General features: G+C 48.5%; 2 protein-coding genes across 2 annotated transcripts; both read left to right on the forward strand.

Moving 5' to 3' along the window:
* The first annotated feature begins 505 nt into the window (after positions 1 to 505).
* Teddm1 (transmembrane epididymal protein 1) lies at positions 506 to 1,423 on the forward strand. Its single transcript, XM_075987437.1, has one exon. The coding sequence runs from the start codon at positions 506 to 508 to the stop codon at positions 1,421 to 1,423; it is 918 nt and encodes a 305-aa protein (XP_075843552.1).
* A 7,708-nt stretch (positions 1,424 to 9,131) lies between these two features.
* On the forward strand, positions 9,132 to 18,741 carry Glul (glutamate-ammonia ligase). Its single transcript, XM_075988272.1, has 7 exons — positions 9,132 to 9,256; positions 11,850 to 12,028; positions 13,660 to 13,821; positions 15,302 to 15,448; positions 15,982 to 16,109; positions 16,268 to 16,467; positions 16,942 to 18,741. The coding sequence occupies exons 2-7, from the start codon at positions 11,863 to 11,865 to the stop codon at positions 17,258 to 17,260; spliced, it is 1,122 nt and encodes a 373-aa protein (XP_075844387.1). The 5' UTR covers positions 9,132 to 9,256; positions 11,850 to 11,862; the 3' UTR covers positions 17,261 to 18,741.
* The last annotated feature ends 3,812 nt before the right edge of the window (positions 18,742 to 22,553 follow it).

Genomic DNA, 22,553 nt, shown 5'->3' on the forward strand with positions numbered 1-22,553 from the left:
TGTGGTCTTTAAGATACGTTTCCTACAGAAGACTAGAAAAGTCAGGTGGATGCTATTATATGGTCTCCCACCTAAATGTTAAAACGTCTGTGCCCAGAACGAAGGCCTTTGTAAATAGACTGGAGTCAGATCTGAGAATTACTCCAAAGATGATTGGGAGCACAGGCTTTTGCTGAACACCACTGCAATCCACCCCACCATCTCCCTCCCCGCCTTTCCACTTGAGTACCAGGCTGGATGAGAGGAAGGAACTGGAGCCAGGGCTGAGTACGAGCCAAAGCCCCTCAGAAGCTGTGGCGCTCAGTCCCCGGTGCGCCAGAGTGGAACGGCCTAATGAGACCGTTTTTCCACCAAATGTGTAGGCTTGTCTCAAGAAATGTTTCCTCTCTGTGGGGAGCAGTGGGTGACGTGAGATGATAAAACGAACTGAGAGACAGTTCTTCCCCAAGCCTAGAACCTGAAGGGCCTCCACCTGAGTTTTGCATTTTGTTAGATTAGAATCTCAATGGGAGACTTTATCGGTCATGTATGTCCGGGCTTGTTTCTGGTCTTATATGGACTGTATCGAGCAATAGTCGTCTCCAGGGCTGTGATATTCAATGACTCTCTTCTGCATCCTTCCCACAACCCTACGAATAAGGGAAGATGGGCCAGGCTGTGGCAACTAGCCCATACAGGCTGGTTGAAGACAGTGACTGGTTCCCTCTTAATAGTTTATGAGGTCAACTGTATTGAAGGAGGGCTGAAATTTATGAGCAAAGGGATGCCACCAAGGTTTATGTACCCCAAGGAGTGGCAGCACCTCACCATGTTCACCCTCCTCACCCTTGACGGTTGTGTAGAAACTGTGAGCAAGAGCATGCTGCGGCAGAGGTGGGTGACCCTAGAAAGAGGTTCCACGGCCCTGGGCGTCTATGTGCTGCTGTTGCTGCTGGTGTCCCACGTTAAGGATTCATCCGGGGTGGAGCTCCAGGTTCACTCTCTCCTCATCTTGGTGGTGTTCCTGTTGATGCTGGTGTTGACGGCAGGGCTGTGGGCTCCTGAGATGTTTCACCTCTGGATGATAGAGACCTTCCTGTTCCTGGTGATGGGCTCGTGGCTAATTCAGGCAGGCTTCATTCTGTTTAGACCCGTCTCTGGCTTCCCATGGGAGGATGATGACATCAGTGACATCATGTTCGTCACCACCTTCTTCTGTTGGCATGTGATGATCAATGCCCTATGCCTGTTGGGAATCTACGGCATCTCTTCCTTTTGGCATCATTGTTACAGCCCCAGCTTGAGGCTGATGGTGTCCAAGGAAGCGCTGTACCACGAGAGCTCTTCGGGAACATTCTACAGGCTGCTGCAGGATGCAGAGCAGCAGGACAAGGATGACCACGCTCTTGTCCCTTCAAGGAGCTCTCCCACGGACAGGGCCTAGAATATCTGAGCATACAGGTCACTCCATCTTCCATCTTTGGGCGCTCTTGGGCACTTTTTCCCTTGGTGAAGGTAATGACCCTATGGCACAACAGAGACGCTGATGGGACTTGTAGAGAGGGAGGGAGGAAGCCAAGCCAGGGGAAGAGAATGCAACAGAATGGCTTAGAGGGGAGGGTCTCCACCACAGCCCAGAATTCTAGGGTCAGAGCTGTTTCTCTGGGCACCACTGATTGCCTTCACCCACGCGAATAAAGATTCCTCACAGCTCAAAACTGTAATCAGTTGTCTCATTCTGTAAAGGAGATTGACTCTTCTGATTATTTTATTTTTCAGACAAGATCTCATGCCATTGCCCTGGCTGGCCTGGAACTCAATATATATGTAGACCAGGCTAGCCTCAAACTCAGAGGTCTGTCTGCCTCTGCTTCCCGAGTGAGGGATTAAAGGTGGGAAAGACACAGGTTGAGATCATATTCTTTTGGGCTGGTATTGGAGCTCTGTTGACAGAACACTTGCCTAGCATGCCCATAGCCCTAGGTTCAAACCCCAGGACCACAAAAACCAGGCATGGTGGGGCATACTTGCAATCCTAGTCCTTTAGATGGAGGCAGGAGGATCAAGAGTTCAAGATCATACTTGGTTACATATTGAATTTTAGACCAGCCGGAGTAATTCCTATTTCAGAAATAAATTATTAAACCTCATAAATCTCATCTTTAAAAAAACACCCATCCTTGATCTTTAATGATTGGCTTCATTTTAGATGGTTTTTGTTGTTGTTGGTTTTTTGTTTTGTTTTTCGAGACAGGGTTTCTCTGTAGCTTTAGAGCCTGTCCTGGAACTAGCTCTTGTAGACCAGGCTAGCCTTGAACTCACAGAGATCCACCTGCCTCTGCCTCCCGAGTGCTTGGATTAAGGGCGTGCCTGGATGATTGCCTTCATTTTAAACTTTACAGTCATTTTTAAAAAGAAATTTAATAATACCATAAATTTGCATAATCCAAGTTTTATGGAGTGTCCATGCTTGATACTTTCCCAACTCCGTGTTTTAGCGTGCCTACTTTTCCGAAGCTTGCTTTACCCCCTTACATGTGGAACTTATTACACATAATCCTTGGGTTTTGCAACTTTTCCCCCTTGCAGCTCACATTCCACAGCCACAATTTTGCCTCTCACTAGATACACAGACTGTAACCCCTTCCACCGCCGAGGCCGTGAGCACCCACAAGGCGCTTTTTCCTGAGAGCTCAGATAGACTTCTTTGTTACAGAAAAATCTGCCTTAATTTTCCAAAAACAGCTGGCACATCTGGCTTTGTCCTGGTTTTGAAATCATTTCCCTTGGGCAGTTTTTCCTCACCAGCTAATATGTAGGTTTCGGAAGAAGAAGGACTTTGTGGTATCCAAGTTACACAATTCCTCCTGTGTATTCCAACTGTGTGACCGCTAATGGTTACTGGAGGCTCATCTGGTCCCACTGCCCACCCCACCACTCCTTTCCTCTAAACATGTTGCTCAACAGGTAAGAGGCTCTGCCAGCCGCTGGGCAATTCCAACCATCCTAAAGCCTGATGTCATCTTCTTGCTCATGCCCTGCTCTCTTTGTTCTCAGGGAGAGTAAAACCCCCAGATCCATTCCCAAATTGTTTTGTCTTCTGATGTTAGCGGTGGTGCTCTGGTTGTGTTTAGTCCTAAGTCCCAGCTCTCATTATCATCACTATGGTCTTACGTGCTTCTGCACGGAAAGTCTAGAAAGCTGGCTCCATTGAAGGTCCACTTGCTGGAGACGAGAAAAGCCAGCAATTTCAGCCCTGTGTCAGACTCAAGTCTGTGACGGTGTCACCCAGGCTACAGAGACCTCTCTAATGGCAATGGACAAGGAAGTGATCCTGGGATTAAACGAAGCCTGAAGGGGGGGCGGGTGCAGAGGCAGGACCAACAGAGTCCTGGTAGAGGAAATGGCACAGTGTAAATACCCCAGACATCCCTAAAGGCCTAGTTTATGCTAGACTTTCTACCCAACTCTGATTGCCCTGAGAAGAGAGTCTGGCATTACGCTCTCTCTCAACTGTTGTCTTGGTTTAAGTTTCTGGGCTCAGAGCCGAGTGAGGGCTGAGGGTCCGACACGTTCACGATCAAGTCTTCAAATCCATTTCCCATTTATTCTTGGTCCCTAGGCCCTTCTCAGTTGCTTTTGCAGAGGCCTTTTCTCTCCCCCTTCCTCGCACACTGATGTGGGGTGAGGCGCAAGTAGAGTTGGCTGCCCGTTTCTGGGTATCTGAAGATTAATTTTGATAAACCTCTGGTAGTGGGTCCATAATATGAATACAGTATCTCTCAAGCAGTCATTGTAGGGAAAGCATTGGGCATTGATAATTTATTATATATACTCTGTAACAGAAGCAAGTTAAGAAAGACCTTCACACTCAAGCCTTCTGGGGAGAAGTTTAAAATTACCACAAAACTCCACCAGAGGGCGCTAGGTCACCATCACCCGACCAAGCACCTAGTTCTGCAGTTCCAGGAAACAAGTCTCATAAGAATCAGTTTAAAAAGAAATGAGGAAGAAAAAAAAAAAAGGATAGAAAAAGTCCAGAAGCAGGCAAAATGTTGCCCAAGAATCCAAAATACATGCCATAAGGCTATGTGTTTTCTGTTAAAAGTTGACAAACATGAAATAAACTGGGATCCAAAACAGCTAATGGGGCCAGGGGTTAGGGATAAAAAGGCTGTGTAGATCCAGCTGAGGAGTCCTGTGAGAAAACTAAAAGACACATTTTGATCCGAGTAATGTTTCCACCACAGAACAACTTTTTCTAAACTTTCAAGTAAGCCGGGCGGTGGTGGCGCACGCCTTTAATCCCAGCACTCGGGAGGCAGAGGCAGGCGGTTCTCTGTGAGTTCGAGACCAGCCTGGTCTACAAGAGCTAGTTCCAGGACAGGCTCCAAAACCACAGATAAACCCTGTCTCAAAAAAAACCAAAAAAAAAAAAAAACCAAAAACAAATAAACTTTCAAGTAAGCTTTAATAGGTTCCAAGCTATCTAGAGAAGAAAGAGCTATGTATGGGGGGGGGGGGGCAGGGAGACCGATAAAAGCATTCACTGTTCAACCACGAAGCTTGAGTTTAGGCCCAGAACCTATGGTGGACAGAGAAAACGGACTCCTGAAAGGTTCCCCCGCCTTCCACACATGCACACGTGTGCACCCCTCATTACACACACACACACACACACACAGAGAGAGAGAGAGAGAGAGAGAGAGAGAGAGAGAGAGAGAGAGAGAGAGAGAGGAAATCGTTAATTAGTGACATTAATTAGATTTAATTAGTGACAGGTTGTTGTAAAAGAAAACTTGCTCAAAATCCATTCTTTCTCTAAGCTGGTGGTGGTGGCATAAACCTTTAAACCCAGCATTTGGGAGGCAGAGGCAGCAGGCAGATCTCTGAGTTCCAGGCCAGCCAGAGCTAAACAGAAATCCTGTTTCAAAAACAAACAAACAAACAGGGTTGGAGAGATGGCTCAGAGATTAAGAACACTGACAGCTCTTCCAGAGGACCGGGTTCAATTCCCCACACCTGCATGACAGCTCCCAACTGTCTGTAACTATAGTTCCTGGGAACCTGACACCCATACACATGGGGGAAACAGCAATGCACGTAAGAATAAAAATAAATAACAAAAAAACAACAATGGGCTGGGAATACAGCTCAACAACAGAGCACTTGTCTAGCATGCCCAAGGCCCTGGATTCACTTCAGACTTAAAAAAAAAATCCAATAAACAAAACAAAATAACAACAACAACATCAAAGCCTACCAAGTATGTTAGCAAGACATGAAGGTACAATTCTAGAGTTGTATTTATGGTTTTTCTAGTCTCAATAGGATTTGCTTTCCCACGCTGTCAGACAGATGAACTTGGTTCTTCCTAGCAGAGGTAAGATTTGAGGTGGAGCCCAAGCAGATGCAAACCTTCCACGCTAATGCGCAGGTTGAGAAACGGGGCGCTTCTTCCATCTCTGTGAATGTCTTCACTGAGCATTTGGCAAAACTCCAATCAGGGAGAAAGACAATGATACTCCAACTCTGGATTTCTTCTCTGGAACTAAGGGGTTTCAAAGAACTAAGCTAGGTAAGGCCAGCTCTTTCTCCTGCCCAGTCTTAGGTGACTGAGTTCAAGTGCAATCTGCTCTTTCCTGCTTTCATTGGATAGAGTGGAATTTGAAAGGCGGACTAAATACAACTTTCCAGAAAAGCTCACTTTACAGGGTCCAGGAATGCTATCCACCTCCAGTGCCCCTCCTTTACTTTTTTGTTTGGGCTTGGCTTGACATCTGTTAGGCTCTGTTTTGGGGACGGGGGGGGGGGGTCAGAACTAATTTGGGTTTCTAAAAAACAAAACAGGTTACATTCTGGGCTTGGTTTTCAGGGTGATTGCAACTCTGAGTCCCCACCGTATTTCTTCAGCTTGGTTTAAAGTTTTCACGACTTGCCCACTAAAGTCAGCCACATACTTGCAAGCAAACTCCATTTCCCAACTGCATGTGTGTGTTATAGTTGAGGGTTTGGGCTCACTGGAGCCATATCCTAAACTTGGCATTGTGAATGCAAGGCAATCAGGCAGGCTGTACCCATGCCTCTAGAACAAGTGCTTCAGACATGCAGAGGAAGACACTGTAAGAACTCATAAATAGGAAAGGTCTGCCCAAAACAAGGCCATCAGTGTAGGCGGCCAAACACCACTGATGAGATGGGGTTAGTTCCGCAAATTTGGTCAAAAGTCTCCCTGCAACATTGCTCTCCCACTCCACCCACCCCAGGGACAAAGGAACTCCACTCAGCAAGCACCTCAACTTCAAAGCACTTGCCATCAGACACCCCACCCCTCCCGGTTAGCTTCGATACTGTGTGGGCCTAGACTGAAAAGTTCATGGGTTCAACCATCTTACTGCTTTCATGGAAGGGGCAGAAAATGGGGGTGAGGGTGGCAATTTAGGGAAGAACAAAGGACAGAGACACAGCAAAGTCAAAGGAGCTGAAACAGGCTGTTCTTTCAACTTCTCTAAAAGCACAGGTCGCTTTTCTGAGGTCAAACTGATTGAGGGACCCTGTTCTGCTTTTTCTCCCACAGTCCACTCTAAGTTCCCCCAGGCTGGTCCTTGGGCTTGTCCGGGTTCTACTTTGGTTGGTTTAGACATATGTGGGGCTGACCAAGGGGGCAAAGCCTCTTGTTTACCCCCTGAAAGTGGGTGGTCACGTGAGATGGCCCTGGTCACATGAAAGATCAAAGCAAATCCACTTCTATTCTTGGAAGCAGGGCACATGCTCTCTTGATGCTGCCGCTGACATTTCTGTGTGGTCGATACATGTTTATTGAACCCTCGGTCTGACACGATTGGGGACAATGGAAGTGGGTAAGCAGCAAAGGTGGTTCATACGCCTAGCAAGGGCAGTAGTCACTCCCACGGCAGAACTGCAAGAAACCTAAGGAAAACAACACATTTGCTCTGAATGTTGCACTTTCTGTTCTGTTCACTGTGCCCACTCTGGGCAGCGCTGAAGAGTGCTGAAGGCGCTGGTTGATACTTGGGCACCTGGTATCTCGGATTCACCGTTTTCTAAAATAAGAATATCGCCTCTCCCTTTGCCTGATCCCTTTTCCAACCACCTAAGCCGAAGAGTTAAAAGAAAGCGACAGAAAGACAGCTGACCTTGTAGCTGGGACTAAATCTAACAATGTCCTTTATTAAAGCAAGGGGCAACGTGATATGGAGACAGCAAGTTGCACTGCAGGAGCGGTCATGCAGGGGTGGTGAGAGGGCTTAACGGGTGGAGGACCCGAGTTCGATCCCCAGCAACCAAGTAACAAGTCAGGTGCAATGGTAGGTAACTAATTCAAGCTCTGGGGAGGTACATACAGAAGGAGACCTGGGATTTGTTGGCTAGCAAGTCTAGCTAAGTCTGTGAAAGACCCTGTTCAAAAAAAAAAAAAAAGAGTAGAGGTGACAGAGGAAGACACCCGCCTCTGGGCTCCACACACAATGACACAGTATTTATGGAGAAAGGAATGGTCCAATCTTTTCCCGTTATACTGACCTATAAAACGGTGTTTCCTAAACACTCCTCATGTTCCTGGTCCCTCTGTAATCCCTCCTATATTTGCTAAAACTGAGGCTTTTGTGGCTAAGTGATTTGGCTATTAATCAAGGAGTTTAGGAACTGAGGTTCAGATCTGGTCCTGGGTTTATCTGATCTGAAGACTCACTTGTAGTGACCATCACCATAAAATGCTCCACACTTAACGGGGCACTGAGCATGCCACGGACTTTGCAAGGTGCCTTTCCAGCCCAAAGCATACCCAAACCCCAGCTGAGATGAATGCTGTTTCTGTGTGCCACAGTGTTAGACACTCTTACAGGAAATAGACGGAGGTTGACCCAAGAAGCCAAGTTATGTGTGTGTGGTCACATACTTGTGGCACAAAACATAACCAGAACAAACTTCTTCCCTTTCTCTTCCAAAAGGCACCTAGGGCATGGATTTCTGGTATTTAAGCAGGAAATCTCCATCCCAAATACCAAGGCTCCAGAAAGATTAATAAAGCCCAGGTGGATTCCATGCACTGGAAACAGGATGCTCAGGACATAGTACTAATAACAGTATTGGGCCATTCTTACAAGTAGTTTCTGCGCATGTAATCAGTATCAACATTTTACAGTATCCACACATTATCTCAGCCATCACGGCAGGGTTAAAAGAGGGAAAAGACACTCATTTTTCCTGTCTTAAAATAAAGCAGGGGTTTCTCTTTGTAACCCTGATTGTTCTGGCCTCTGACTCCTGGATTAAAGACCAGCGCTACTACCAGCCAGCTAATATTTCTTTAGGGAACCTTAAATATTTGGTGAATCCCAACTTTCAAGGGGTTCCTGGGAAGAACAGCTTTTCTTTAGCGAACAGTGTGCACCCTAACTTCAAGGCTGGTAAACAGCTCTGAAAGTCCTTCCATCTGCTTTACTTTGCAGATCCTAGGAGCCCAGACGTTGAAAGGCTAAGACTTGCCTATGGCAGGAACGAGGCGACATCAAACAGGTCTCCTGTCTATGGATCTCCAAAATCCTCTCCATGGAATTATAGGAACATCACACTTGTATTTAAACCATGAAATCACAGTTCTGACCACTTCCCCAGACCCACTCAGCAAGCCAGGAGGATAGACTTGTCTAGGCTTTGGAGCCGTGTCTCTCTCCAGGCCTGATCAGGGTCCAACTCCCCAACCCACCTCCCCCAGATCTCGCACAACAAAGGGTAAAAATTCGGTTCTGGATTTTCACCAGCAACTCTCTTCGAAAATCTTTGCACTGTTAGGCAGCAAGAGCCAAGGCCAGAGTGACTCTGAGAAAGCCTTAGCCCGGGTCGGAGGGTCCAGAGGTCGCTAAAGAATGGAGCCTGCAAAAGATTCCGGCACCTTCGGCCCCCAGCCCTCCTCGACCGCCGCTGTTTCCCCTCCCCCACTTCCCTTTCTCTTTCTTTCTTCTCGGGCTCGCTGGCTCCACCCCGCGATTCCCGCAAAGCTACTCGGCCAATGGCCTCGAGCACCCGGCGCACAGCAGCTGATGGGCGCGGGTTTCCTGGCCGACGCCAGCCAATCAGGGCGCCGGGGGCGGGCCTGAGCTGCCAATAAAAAGTACTGAGCGGGCTGCGTCCCTGCAGAGCCGAGAATGGGAGTTGAGAGCACAGACTGAGCCCCGCACCGATCTCCTCTCCGCACTCTTCGCCTCGCTCTCGTTGCCTGCCCACCCCATCCATCATCCCGCCGGCCACCACTAAGGTAAGCGCACGGAGAGTGCATTGCACGGTGGCCCGGGCTGTAATACCCGCACTCTATCTCCCATCTCCTGTCCGCAGCTACGGGGCCGGGGATGCTGCGCTCGTGCTTCCCGCGTGCTTGTAGCGTGCGGACGGACGGGTTCTGCTGGGCTGTTGTGGGGCGAGCTCCGGGCCAGGCTCCGGGAAGGGCGGGGTCGCGGGTTGTTTTGATCTGCTCTCCACTTGCAGCCTGAGGCGCCGCCCCGGGAGGCGGGCGTCCCGGGGTTGGCGGAGGCTCCGGCTCGTGAGACCGGGTGGTCCCTGCGGGAGTGCACTCACGCCTTAGGTGGGCTCAGGCGCCTCGATCCTCTCTTCCTGGGCGGCGCGGTTTTGGGTGGGTGGGGGGGCGTTGCGCTATGGGTGGTCTGATTGAGGCCGGTGGTCTCGAGTGGTGGCGCCGCTTGCCGGCTTCCCCTACGCGGGGGTCCTGGCGGCTTTACAGTATGACCGAACAATGGAGAGCCAGGACCTTGGTGTGGCCGGAGGGCTCCGCAGTGGAGAGACCGGGCCGGGAGGAGGCAGCAGCGGCGCGCGGTGCCTCCCGCGGTCGCCCCACTCTCTCCACCCGGCCTCTGCCCTCTCGGGGTATGGCCCCCTGGGAGAGGCCTTGAGGTCAACGCGGGCCCGAGGGTCGGGGCGCCAACTTTCCGGACATTTCAGTGGGAAAGGGCTGCTCTCAAAGTGGATTACCCCAACTCCTCCGGGGGCGGGAAGCGGGGATCCTCCCCCAGCCGCAAATCTTCAAGGAAACCCTCGATAGAAGAAGAAGAAGAAGATGATGGAGATTATCGGTCCTCAGAGTCCCCTGCCAATTGCTTTGGCTTCGTTGCCTACTCTGTGAACGCCGGGGAGAGATCGCGGGTTAAATCCCACCAGCATACTTATTCCTACACCTCCCCCTCCGAACGGTCTGGGTCCCCCACTCCATCGCCCTCGCCCAGAAAGCTCCGTTGTTTGGACCAGCAAGATACTGAGTCGGAGGAGAGACACGAACACAGCTCTAAAAAGAGGAGGGCTAGAGAGGGCAACCCCAACAGTACAATTAATACTCTGTGGCTGGGGTGAGTAAGAGGGCAGGGAGAAGGACCCCGGTACATCTGGCGACTGCAGAAACTACTCAGAGCTTCAGAACCCATTCCATGTGAACTTGGCGCCAGTTGGTACAACATATACTAGGTAGCTGGCACCCAGCTGGTCTCGAAGAAGGACTGGAGGAGGAAGCCAGGTTCACCTAACATTTGATTAATGTTGGATGTGTAACCCAAGGCCATGTAGAATCGCAATCCTGGTCTCTAAGGGTGGTGTAGGCAGAGGTTTTAGTTCTGTGTAGGACTTGACCACGGAGCTTCTTCTGTTCCCCAGGGGAAGGGTGAGGCTTTTGGAGGGAGAAGCAGTTGTTTTCACTTGGGCAAACATGGACAGTTGCCCGTAGAAACTTTGCCACTGTACTTCAGAAAGTTGCCCAAGTCATTGGAGAACAATATGTTCCCTTTCCAGCCATCCTGGGCGATTAGGGGGGAGGGACATTTCCTCTTGTGTTGAAGCTGGTTTTGTACCTTAAGATTCTTAGAGCAGATTTTCCCCCACATCGTCATTTGAACTGGGAAATTTCTACTTACATACTATCTAGTGAAATCTTCAAATATGGTCGTTTTTACATTGAAGTCAGAGTTGTCTGTGGACTAATGACTTTGTCACACCAGCGAAAAGTCAGCAATTGAGACCTGGCATGGAGGAACACACCTTTAATCCCAGGGCTAGGGAGGCAAACACGGGTGGATCTCTATGATCCACCCGTGGTCTACATAGTCAGTACCACGACAGCCAGGGCAAGGTAGAGACTCGCTGTCTCCAAAAAAAAAAAAAAAAAAAAAAACCAGCGGTGTGGTCCTTGGGCTATGGCTTTCCTCTTTACCACCCTGATGATAGCAAATAGTACAGATCTTTTGTTAATTTCCTCCCAGGAATGTTAGCCTTTTAAATCTTAGTCCCCTTGTTTCATCTTTAAATCTAACTATGGAGTCAAGGCATGGGGGCAGCACACCTTTATTTCATCCTAGCATTCAGGAAGCTGAGGCTGGCAGATCTCTGAGTTGGAAGCTGTCCCGGTGTGCACAGCAAGTTCCAGGGCTACACAGTGAGATCTTGTCTCAAATAATCTAGATGCAGGAACTTAGAAGGTGTGTGTGGGGGGGGGTGTATGTTCGTTAAACCAATGTCAATTACGTAGTTCTTAATGGCAGTAATTTATTGTTGTATTGGGTGGAATAAGACATTCTATTAATGAACTTTTTGTCATCTTACTGTCCCCTCCTGTCACCTTTCTCAAAGTCGAGGGATATTAAGATCCCTTAACTAGCCCACCCTGAGGGGGATGATGTTCGTCTAATTATAAACTTTTAATTCTTGAAAGCAGAGTGAATACTGCACCCTTGGGTGTGTGGACTTCCAAAGGAGACATCAGCCACACGCTCTGATCCTCGTGCCTCTTCAGCCATTCCTGCGGGAGACCCTCTTTGGGGTAGATGTTAATAAAATGCTTTTTGTCTCCCCAGAACACCTTCCACCATGGCCACCTCAGCAAGTTCCCACCTGAACAAAAGCATCAAGCAAATGTACATGTCCCTGCCCCAGGGTGAGAAAGTCCAGGCCATGTATATCTGGGTTGATGGGACCGGCGAAGGGCTGCGCTGCAAGACCCGCACCCTGGACTGCGAGCCCAAGTGCGTCGAAGGTGAGCGCGCCGCGCACCTGGAAGTGGACGAGAAGCCGGAGAGTTGACCTTCCTTCTGTTTTTGTTTGCAAAGCCTTTCAAAAGCAGGGTTCTTGAGACCTCAGTCAGTTACCCGTAAGCTGCTGAGCAGTCTGGAGTCATAGCAACAATGGAGGCCTTTATTTAGCTAGAAATCGCGTGTGTGCTGATACACTGAAGGAAAATATTGGGTCTTATCTGTAGGGGGTGGGAGGTTGGAGTACCTCTAACCTGGCCAAACCCAGGAACCTAGTTTGAAGGAACCGTTGTAACTGGGATATATGTGCTGTCTAGTTTATATAGAGCCGTGGTTCTCAACCTTTCTAATGCTTTGACATTTTAATACAATTCCTCATGTGCTGGTGACCCCCCCCCAACCACTGCTAACTTCCTAACTGTAATTTCACTATTGTTATGTATCATAACATAAACGTCTGTGGTTTCACATGGTCTTAAGAGACCCCTGTGAAAAGGTTTAGACGACTCTCAAAGGATTGTGAGCCCCAGGTTGAGAAACATTGTTACAGACCCTTTTAGAGTGCTGTGTATAGTACTGATCAGTGGAATCTGGATGCAAAACACATACTCCAAAGTAGTTTTTCTTGGTCTGGCCGTTTTTATTTGGGGGTGTTTTAAAATCGCAAATGGCGTGAGTTCGAGACCAGCCTGGTCTACAGAGCTAGTTCCAGGACAGGCTCCAAAGCCACAGAGAAACCCTGTCTCGAAAAACCAAAAAAAAAAACAAAAAAAGACAAAAAAACGCAAATGGCCTGGTGGTGGTGGTGCACGCCTTTAATCACAGCACTCGGGATGTAGAAGCAGGTGGGCTTGTGTGAGTTCGAAGCCAGCCTGGTCTGCAAAGCAAGTTCGAGTACAGCGAGGACTCTTATACATAGAAACCCTTTGTTTTTCAGGAAAGGGACTGGGCAGCTGTCACCTACCTAGTGTAGGATGAGTTCCTCTTCTAGAGATGGTGCTGTCTGAGTGACTAGGTGACAGCGTGTATAGTGCACTTGGCACTTAGCAGAATTTGGTCTCTGCCTTCAAGAACTGGAGAGAGAAACCAGCCATTAAAACAGTAGCGATAGGAAGCGTGGTAGGGACCCAGCCTTTGCCTCATCTGTAAGAGCACAGCCTGTGTTGCTGCAGTCCAAGCCCAGGGACGGGTGAGAGAAGGGAGATGATGCGGCCTAGTGAAGGAGTCAGCTTTTGTCCTGTGTCTTCAGTGCCTCGCTCACTGTAAGTGGTATCTGAATAGCTGGTGCGCTGTAGACTTAGAGAAAGGAGGGGAGTTGCTCAGGGGGGTCTGGTGATGCGCTGCCCTTGGGAATCTCAGATGAGGAGGAACCCAGGGATAGGTGGGCAGAGGCGGCAGTTTGTCCCTAACGAGGATGCATTCACATCTTTGTGTGTACACTAGAGACTTACTTTGTGTGTATGAATGTTTTGCCTGTGTGTGTGTTTGCCTGTGTGTATGTGTGTCCCTCTTGTGACTTCTGCAGGCTCCAGGCACACACACACCAGCACAGATATCCATGCAAGCAAAATACCCATACACATAAAAAATGAATGTGTCTCCTTAAAACTTAATCTCTCCTCTTTCTTTGGCCCAGAACTACCCGAGTGGAATTTCGACGGCTCCAGTACCTTTCAGTCTGAGGGCTCCAACAGTGACATGTATCTCAGGCCGGTCGCCATGTTCCGGGACCCCTTCCGCAAGGAGCCCAACAAGCTGGTGTTCTGTGAAGTTTTCAAGTACAACCGGAAGCCTGCAGGTGTGTATGGGGTGGGTGTAGCTGTCCTAGTCCGGGCTTTTGATTTCTGAAAAGGCAGGGACTGCCCTTTAGAAAGTATTTTAAGAATCTAGAGCTAATTGAATGTCCATCCTACCCTGAACTCTCCTGCTGAAAAAAACAAGTGTGGTCCACCCTTTCATGGTCCCTTGTATTGGTTGCATAAACGGTGGAACTCTTCTTCCATCTGTTAGCTGATAGGTGTCCCCAGTGAGTCTTGACCTGCGTATACATTTAAGAACCTGTATTCCACACTTAATAGTTTGGATGAGTTTTGGTTTAAATACCAGATCTGCTGTTTATTGCCAGTGCCCTTGGCATACTTTTCCCCTGTGTTTCTGTTTTTGCTGAATTGTGCGTGGTTTTGTGCTCGAGGGGAGGGCACACCGTGCCGGGGGTGTGGGAGTCAACTGACAACTCATGGAATCGGTTCTCTCCTGCCTGTATCTGGGTGTTCTGGAGGTGGAACTCAGGTTGTCAGGGTTGTGTGGCAGCTGCTGATCCTTTTAAAGATGAAGTCCGTCTCAAAGCCATTTGCAAGATCAAATGAATTATTACGTGCGCATCATCTGGAGCGCTGTTCTCAGACAGCATATTGATGCTGTCTGCCCATGACTGTGAGCACTGGGGTTCCAGAAGTTGTCTCCCCGTGAGGCTTACTCCACCTGCACGTGTTTGTGCCATGCTGTCCCTACTCAGTTTTTACATCATTTCTTAAAGACTTCACTTCTGCAAAGTCTCTTCCAGCACTGCCTTGATAGCCCTGCACCTTCAGGGCCTCTGTTTTGAAAGGAAATATTCTTGGTAAAGGGCGTGCACCCTGAACGTGGTAGCCATGGGCTTCCTGGCTCTGCTGCTTGCCTTTAACCTGGGCGTGTCACCTGACACCTGGGGCTTCGTGTTCTCAGCTGAGAAAATGGAAGACTGCTAGTACTCCCCGCGGACTCGCTTAAATGGTTAACCTTTTCCTAGCTTGGGAATGGCTTCCAGTTACTCGCCTCTCTCCGTCTTTCTCTCTCTTTTTGTACCAGACAATACTGTGTAACTGAGCACTTAAACTCACCTGGAATGGACGCCCTAATGGACAAATTATTCTCAATAAAATGACAGATCTGGCCTTAAGTGCCTGAGAAACCAGGGAATCCACTTGACAACTAGAAGCAGCTGTCTTGTGAACAGAGGGTGTTAGTGTCTGGCGTGTGGTGCTTGGAACGTGGCCAGCATGCAGATAGGGCGAGCTCTTGTTTTGTTCTCGCTCCATTCCCATGAGATTTCATAGCTGACTTTAATTATAAAGAGTCTCTCAGCCTTTTGCTGCAGATTTGCAATTACCGCTTCTTCCATCTCCCTCGGTGATAGCACACAGTGGCTGGGCCTGGGTCAGTCCAGCCTATGATAACTTCAGTTGTGTGAGAGGTTACAAGGGCACCACTCCTTATAGCACGCTGATGCTTTATTCTAGAGACCAACCTAAGACACACCTGTAAACGGATAATGGACATGGTGAGCAACCAGCACCCCTGGTTTGGAATGGAGCAGGAATATACTCTCATGGGAACAGACGGACACCCTTTTGGTTGGCCTTCTAATGGCTTCCCTGGGCCCCAAGGTAAGTTCCCCTGGGTGAAAGAAAAGCTTCCTCCCCTAAGTTCTTACGTCCAGGAAACCCCCCCTTCTCTAGAGACAAGAGCAACTCCCGAATCAGAAAACACAGAGACGGGCAGTGGGAACTAACGGTAGACTGCCCTTGCATCCCTCACATCCAGAGGTAGTTAGAATCTAAAGTGACAGGAAGGCGCAGGAGGGGATGGTTTGGTGGGTAGCAGTGCTTGCCACCAGGCTTGACAGCCCATGTCTTATCCCTGAGACCCACTATGGTTAGATAGACAGCAAGGAATGACCCCCTCAGTTTATCCTCTGACCAGACTGCACATGCGTGTACACACAAAGTGTGAGAAACAATTCAGAGTGGGCAGCCGCTCTGCTGAGGCTGTGGCAGAGGAAAAGCCTTTCTCCCCCCTGCAGGTGAAGGCGGGACTAAGTGACTCCGGAAACAAGGGGTAGAACCTTCGAATTTTCTGGCTTTGGGGGTTTATGGATTCTCTGACTCTTCCCTGAGTATGGGTCTTGATTCTCCTTCAGGTCCATACTACTGTGGTGTGGGAGCAGACAAAGCCTATGGCAGGGACATCGTGGAGGCTCACTACCGGGCCTGCTTGTATGCTGGAGTTAAGATTACAGGAACAAATGCTGAGGTCATGCCTGCCCAGGTAAATGGCACTATTCTGTCACTTTCCTCCCCTCTGAAAACTTGGCACATGGGGACTTTGGCTAGCAAGGGTAACGTAAGAGTGGTTCGGGGTAGAGGTAGTAGAACAAGCTCAGAGCTTGAGCGGACTTATTCTAAAGGTCAACGCTTTCTTTCTAGTGGGAATTCCAAATAGGACCCTGTGAAGGAATCCGCATGGGAGATCATCTCTGGGTGGCCCGTTTCATCTTGCATCGTGTCTGTGAAGACTTCGGGGTGATAGCAACCTTTGATCCCAAGCCCATCCCTGGGAACTGGAACGGTGCCGGCTGCCATACCAACTTTAGCACCAAGGCCATGCGGGAGGAGAACGGTCTGAAGTGAGTGCCTTCCTCTGGAGCCGTCTTTTTTATTCTCATGGCGTGGAGGGGCTTTGTGTTAGGGTTGGGAAAGTTGGATTCCTCACACGGCAATACGTGTCATTTACCATATTTGTCGTAAGTCTGTCATCGTACCTGTTAGAGAAGTGACACTCCTAGGAATAGAATTACAACTGTGATACGGAAAAGTTGTCACGTGGGTTCAGGCATTTGAAAGTCTTGAGTAAAAATACAAGCAAGTGGGTAACTTAATTCTTAGCGGTGGGAAGAGGCAGGTGATGGCGGTCTTCCCGTCCAGCAGACCTCTGTACTGCATGTTAAGGACTGGTCTGAGACACCGCGACTCGGGTCACAAGGCAGACGCAGCCTGCATGGAGTATTTATTGATTTCTTTCGGGGTTCATATCTGCCCCTGCCCTTGAAGGTCAGGTTTCTAGTGACAGTCAAGACCCTCATCTTTACCGCTTCCACTAGGTACATCGAGGAGGCCATTGAGAAACTAAGCAAGCGGCACCAGTACCACATTCGCGCCTACGATCCCAAGGGGGGCCTGGACAATGCCCGGCGCCTGACTGGATTCCATGAAACCTCCAACATCAACGACTTTTCTGCTGGCGTTGCCAACCGCAGTGCCAGCATCCGCATTCCCCGGACTGTCGGCCAGGAGAAGAGGGGCTACTTTGAAGACCGTCGCCCTTCTGCCAACTGTGACCCCTTTGCCGTGACAGAGGCCATTGTCCGCACTTGCCTTCTCAACGAGACTGGCGATGAGCCGTTCCAATACAAGAACTAAGTGGACTAGGCTTTGAGTGATCCTGAGCCCTTCCTAATCATCCCACTCCAACTCTTTCCTGTCCCAGCTCTGCCCCCACTGTAACTCAAAGGATGGAATATCAAGGTCTCTTTATTCCTCATGCCCAGTTAATCTTGCTTTCATTGGTCAGAATAGAGGGGTCAAGTTCTTAATCTCTGCATACCCAACCCTCATCTTTTTTTTTTCTATCTAGCTTTTTAGTGGGGGAGGGGGAAGGGAAGGTAACCACTGCTTCATCTCATCAGGAATGCATGTCCAGTAGGTATAGCTGTCACAGAGCGGGTATATTTGTGAGAGGAGGAATTTTTCTTCAGAATAGTTGAAAGCATGGGTCCACTGCTTGGATTGACGATTCCCTGTTGGTGGAGAGCTGTTAGTTCTTCCGGTTAAACCGACTTTCTGTTCCCAGTGGAAGTTAGGTGAGGAGCAGTTGGAGGGTGCTCCCTTGTACTGTGTTTCCCTTGCTTGGGGGAGTTTATGCCCTCCATGAAGACAGCTCAGTGTGTCACCTGAGGGACAGCCCTGCTGTAACAGTAAAGAAGGTCCTTAGTTCTTGGTCCTCCATTTATAACAAAGAGCAGAGTAGTATTTTTATATTTAAATGTAAAAACAAAAAAGTTATATATATGGATGTGTGGATATATGTGTCTTTCTAATTGAGAAAACCACCCTCATCCCTGCGTTTGCCAAGTTTAAGTGAAGAACTTGGTTGGAAGGAAGGATCTCTTGAGCAGGGATGGGGATGAAGTACCAGGAATGCTGGTTGTCTGGGGCTCGGCTTCATTACTACATAGGGTTTCCCTGCCCACTCTGCAGGAGCAGATGCTGGACAGGTAGCAGGTGGGATGCCAGTGTTTGCCACCACCTGATCCCATGCTTAGGCTAAGATGCATATGTATCCACACACGAGTTAGAGGTATGAGTTGGCTGGTCAACTTGAACATTGTTACTGACGGGGGGTGGGTGGGGATTATTTCTCGGTGGGACTAGCATGTCACTAAAGCAGGCCTTTTGATAATTAAATTTTGTAAAGCAAAACAAGTTCAGCTTTTAATCAACTCTGTAGGGTAGGGTTTCTAACTTTGCAGAACTGCCTGTTTGCGTCAGTGTCTCCTTCAGTTTGCTCTGGGAGGAACTGAGGACAGGCCTGGAGTTAAACCATTTGTCATGTTGTCTCCTAGTGTCTCCTCTCCCAGCAGAATATTCCTTCCCTCCTTAGGAGTCCTATGGAGTTTTGTTTTTTTCCTTTTATAATAAACATACCCCACCTCCACCCCAGCTTGCCCTGCTGTGCTCTGGTTGCTTGTGTGCCGTCCGCAGCAGGCTGGCTGCCTGTGGTTTTCTCTTGCCGTGACGACTTCTAATTGCCATGTACAGTATGTTCAGTTAGATAACTCCTCATTGTAAACAGGCTGTTGCTGCCAGAGCAGTACTTATAAATCAACCTAACGTTTATAAGATTTCCTCTGACTTGTTTCTTTGTGGTTGGGGAAGAAAAAAAAAAAACCAACGTGCAATATTTTGGTCTTTCCTTTCCTGCCGAAAGAGGAGGAGGTGGTTCTGTCTTGTTTGACAAAGTAAGCTTGTTTATCTGCTTTTTAGTTTTTAAAATGGAGTCGTGCGTTGGCCAGTTTTTTTCTTGTACCTATAATCTGGGGTAAAGTGAGAGTTCTTAGTTTCATTTCTTTCTTTTCTTTTCTTTTCTTTTTTTTTTTTTTTTTTTTTTTGGCGGCAGGGTTTTAGTGCAATCCATTGCTGACCTGGAGTTCACTCTGGTAGACGAGGCTGGCTTCTGACTTGCAATTCTGCTTCCAACTAAGGTTTATAGATTGAGTCCTGGCAATCCCTAGTTCCCTGTTTCATCAAAGCAGTGTTGTCATCTGCAGAATGCAGGTTTCAGAATCAATGCAAGCAAGCTGCACATAAACCTAAGGAACATTTTAAACACGGCTGTGTTGGGCCTGGCCACTTGCACAACTGTCCACGACTCAACGTGCCCCTGCAGGTTGGATATGCTAGGATTTCCTGGTCCACGAACCAGCCCCAGTTTATGAGATTATTTAATAAAGTGTGGTAAACTGTCTTACTGCCCCTGTTGTCGGGAACTTCCTGGATCCAGCTGCCATGAGCCACCTACACAGTAAACGTGCTGGAGGCTGGTGTGCTCCTGGCATATTAGCTTTTCCTAGGTTTTAATTGGCCAAGCACTAGCCAGTGAACTTGCAGTTCTCTGACGTTTTGTCCTACTTTGTTGTGAGTTGGAGTCTCAAGGTCCCCAGCCTGGTTTGAAAATCCTGGGCTCCAAGCCTTCAGCAGCCGAGACTACAGATGTGTACCACTGAGCCTCGATTCCAACCTCCCGTGTTTACACCTCTGAAGGTTCCAGTTTGGAACTCATTAATCCAGGGGTCCGGAAAGCCTTGATCTTGTCCCCACAGTATGGCACCAAGCCCAGCTAATCCCTCTGACTTAGTCTGCCCTGTTGCTATTTAAGCACTTTTCCTCACTAGGCTAAAAATAAAAGGAGCCCTCTTCACCACGGCGCTCTGCACATGCCCAGATAGGAAAAGGTGGCTGGCTACTAGCCTATTAGCTCCACTGTTTCTGCTTGGTGTGTTTGGGTTTTGAGGGTCTCCGCTGTGTATGCCTGGCTGGCCTGGAGCTCTTGGAGACCAGGCTAGTCTCAGAGGTTTGTCAGTTTTCTCCCAAGGGCACCACACTGTGCCATGCTTATACTCTGAGTTGCACTATTAACTGCCATGGGCAGTATTCACTTAAGGGTGGTACATACTACTACGTAGTATGAGTTAGGAGTTAGAGGCCTGCTGCAACGGTTCCTAAACTGACTGTTTTCTCAGATAAGTGTTCTCTCGTTCATGTTACAAAGTAGATAGCAATCTAGTCGTTTACTGAGCATGGCCCCAGTTTGCCACCTGTTAGCCTGGAATGACTGAGCGCCCTGATGCTGGACAGACGACTCATCAGGTAAAAGCACCTGATGCTCTTGTGGGGACGCCAGTTCAGAGATCAGACAGCTCACCACTCAACTCCAATCCCAGGAGATTTGGTACCCATTTTCTGGGTTTCCTGGGTGCTGGGCATGTAAAATGCTGCATACACATGCGTGCTAACACTCATACACATTTTTTTTTAAGTGCCCTCTCTGCCTTAGCATTTTTCTGGTCTTCATGGTAAAAGTAACAGCCCTTCCCTCTACTTCCCCCACCCAGCTGTAGCCCCAGGTGGACTAAAGGACAGGTTTGATTGTAACCAGTCCTCAAGATGACTTGGAAAGGAATTCTAACTTAATAGGATCAGGATTTCCTTCCTCCATCCTGAACGCTAGACTTAGATTTGACATCCAGGTCATGGTCCAATCCCCTTGTATTTCTAAGGGTTTTTTTTGTTTTTTTTTTTTTTGTTTTTTTCTTTCTCATTTAACAGGTGCAGTTACACGATAACTTTATCGGGGATAGATTAAACAGAATGAGGGGCTGTATTAAACAATGTTTGCCAAGCCTTCAGCCTTTAAAGAGACAGACTATGGCTCTGGCTCCGTGGAGAGTGTGAGGCCCCAGTTCTGTCAGTACTGTGAGGTGTTCGATCAAAATGCTTCACAAACTTTATTCCTGAAGTCCCAGGCCAGAGCTGGAGCTAGGCGGGTGAATGCTTGCTAGCAAGTAGGCAGCCATGTGTGGTGGTGCATGCCTGTAAGCCCAGCAGAAACAGAGGAGGATCACAATTTCATTTTAGGGTCGGTCTCCACTACATAGCCAGCTTGAGGCCAGCCTGGGCTACCTGAGACATTCACTCTCAGAAAACAAAAGCAAAGAAACAAACAAACCAAACCATGATTAGTATCCTGTCAGTTAGCGAGTAAGGGCTGAAAGGCATCTCAGGTTACCAGGGTTTTCAGGAGTTCCTTACCATGTGAAAGTCAGGGCTCTGGCCAGGCGGTGGTGGCCCACGCCTGTAATCCCAGCACTTGGGAGGCAGAGGCAGGTGGATCTCTGTGAATTCGAGGCCAGCCTGGTCTACAAAGGGAGTTTCAGGACAGGCTCCAAAGCTACAGAGAAACCCTGTCTAGAAAAAAACAACAAAAAAAAAAAAGAAAGAAAGTCAGGACTCTCTGTCTAGGTATAATGGCACTCGCGGATGGACGAGTCTGACCTGGTGCTTGGTGCTGGTGCTCCAAATAGCTCACCCAAAGTTTCACAAGTCCAGCTACCACTTGCCCCCGTTCCAGCACGGTGCAAAGTCTAGAGAATAACGTGCTAACCCAGAGAAAACGGATGCTTCGCTCAGGACTTTTCCGTTGCAAACATCACGTAAGCAGGGACTTGCTTTCCTAGCTCACCACCGTGTCCCCAGACCAGTCGCGTGGCCTGCACCGCTCCTTGTAATGATTTCTGTTTAAGGGTTGGTCAGTTTTGTGAGCTTTAAGCCTACATACAACTCTCCTGGATGGTTGTCAAATCTATGAGGCCCTGGTTGTCCAGGGCTGGATAAAGAATTGAACATGTTATTTTTCATTTTGAACGTCAATACCCTGCTGCAGCCTGGGTAAGCATGTGTGGAGAGAAAGAATGCCTGCCTGCTCTTCATTCTGGCTGGAATGAAATTGTGAGCTTCATGTTACTATAAGGGTTATAACTAGTATAAAGTGGCTATTCCTCGGGGAGCCTAAGCAGTTTGGATGCCCACCTTACTAGACCTGGACGGAGGTGGGTGGTCCTTGGACTTCCCACACGTCAGGGAACCCTGATTGCTCTTCGAGCTGATGAGGGAGGCTGACTTGATCGGGGGAGGGGGAGAGAAATGGAAGGCGGTGGCGGGGAGGAGGCAGAAATCTTTAATCAATAAATAAGTTAATTAAAAAAATAAAATTAGGCCGGGCGATGGTGGCGCACGCCTTTAATCCCAGCACTTGGGAGGCAGAGGCAGGCGGATCTCTGTGAGTTTGAGACCAGCCTGGTCTACAAAGCTAGTTCCAGGACAGGCTCCAAAGCCACAGAGAAACCCTGTCTTGAAAAACAAACAAAAAAAATTTTAAAAAAGTGGCTATTCCTCATATAACCCCCAAAGGCTTGAAGTAAATTGCTACTGTCAACAAAGTGAGCAGATAGAGCCTCTATACTTTATAGCCTTGGCTTAATCACCAGCAATAAAAGTATAAGTACTGAAAATATGTGAAGAATAAAGATAACTCACAGTCCACATATGCAGAAGTATATGCACAGCATCAAGTTTGTAAGAGCATACATGTGCACAC

The sequence above is a fragment of the Microtus pennsylvanicus genome, chromosome 10 (genome assembly GCF_037038515.1).
Source record: "Microtus pennsylvanicus isolate mMicPen1 chromosome 10, mMicPen1.hap1, whole genome shotgun sequence".
Classification (NCBI taxonomy): Eukaryota; Metazoa; Chordata; class Mammalia; order Rodentia; family Cricetidae; genus Microtus; species Microtus pennsylvanicus.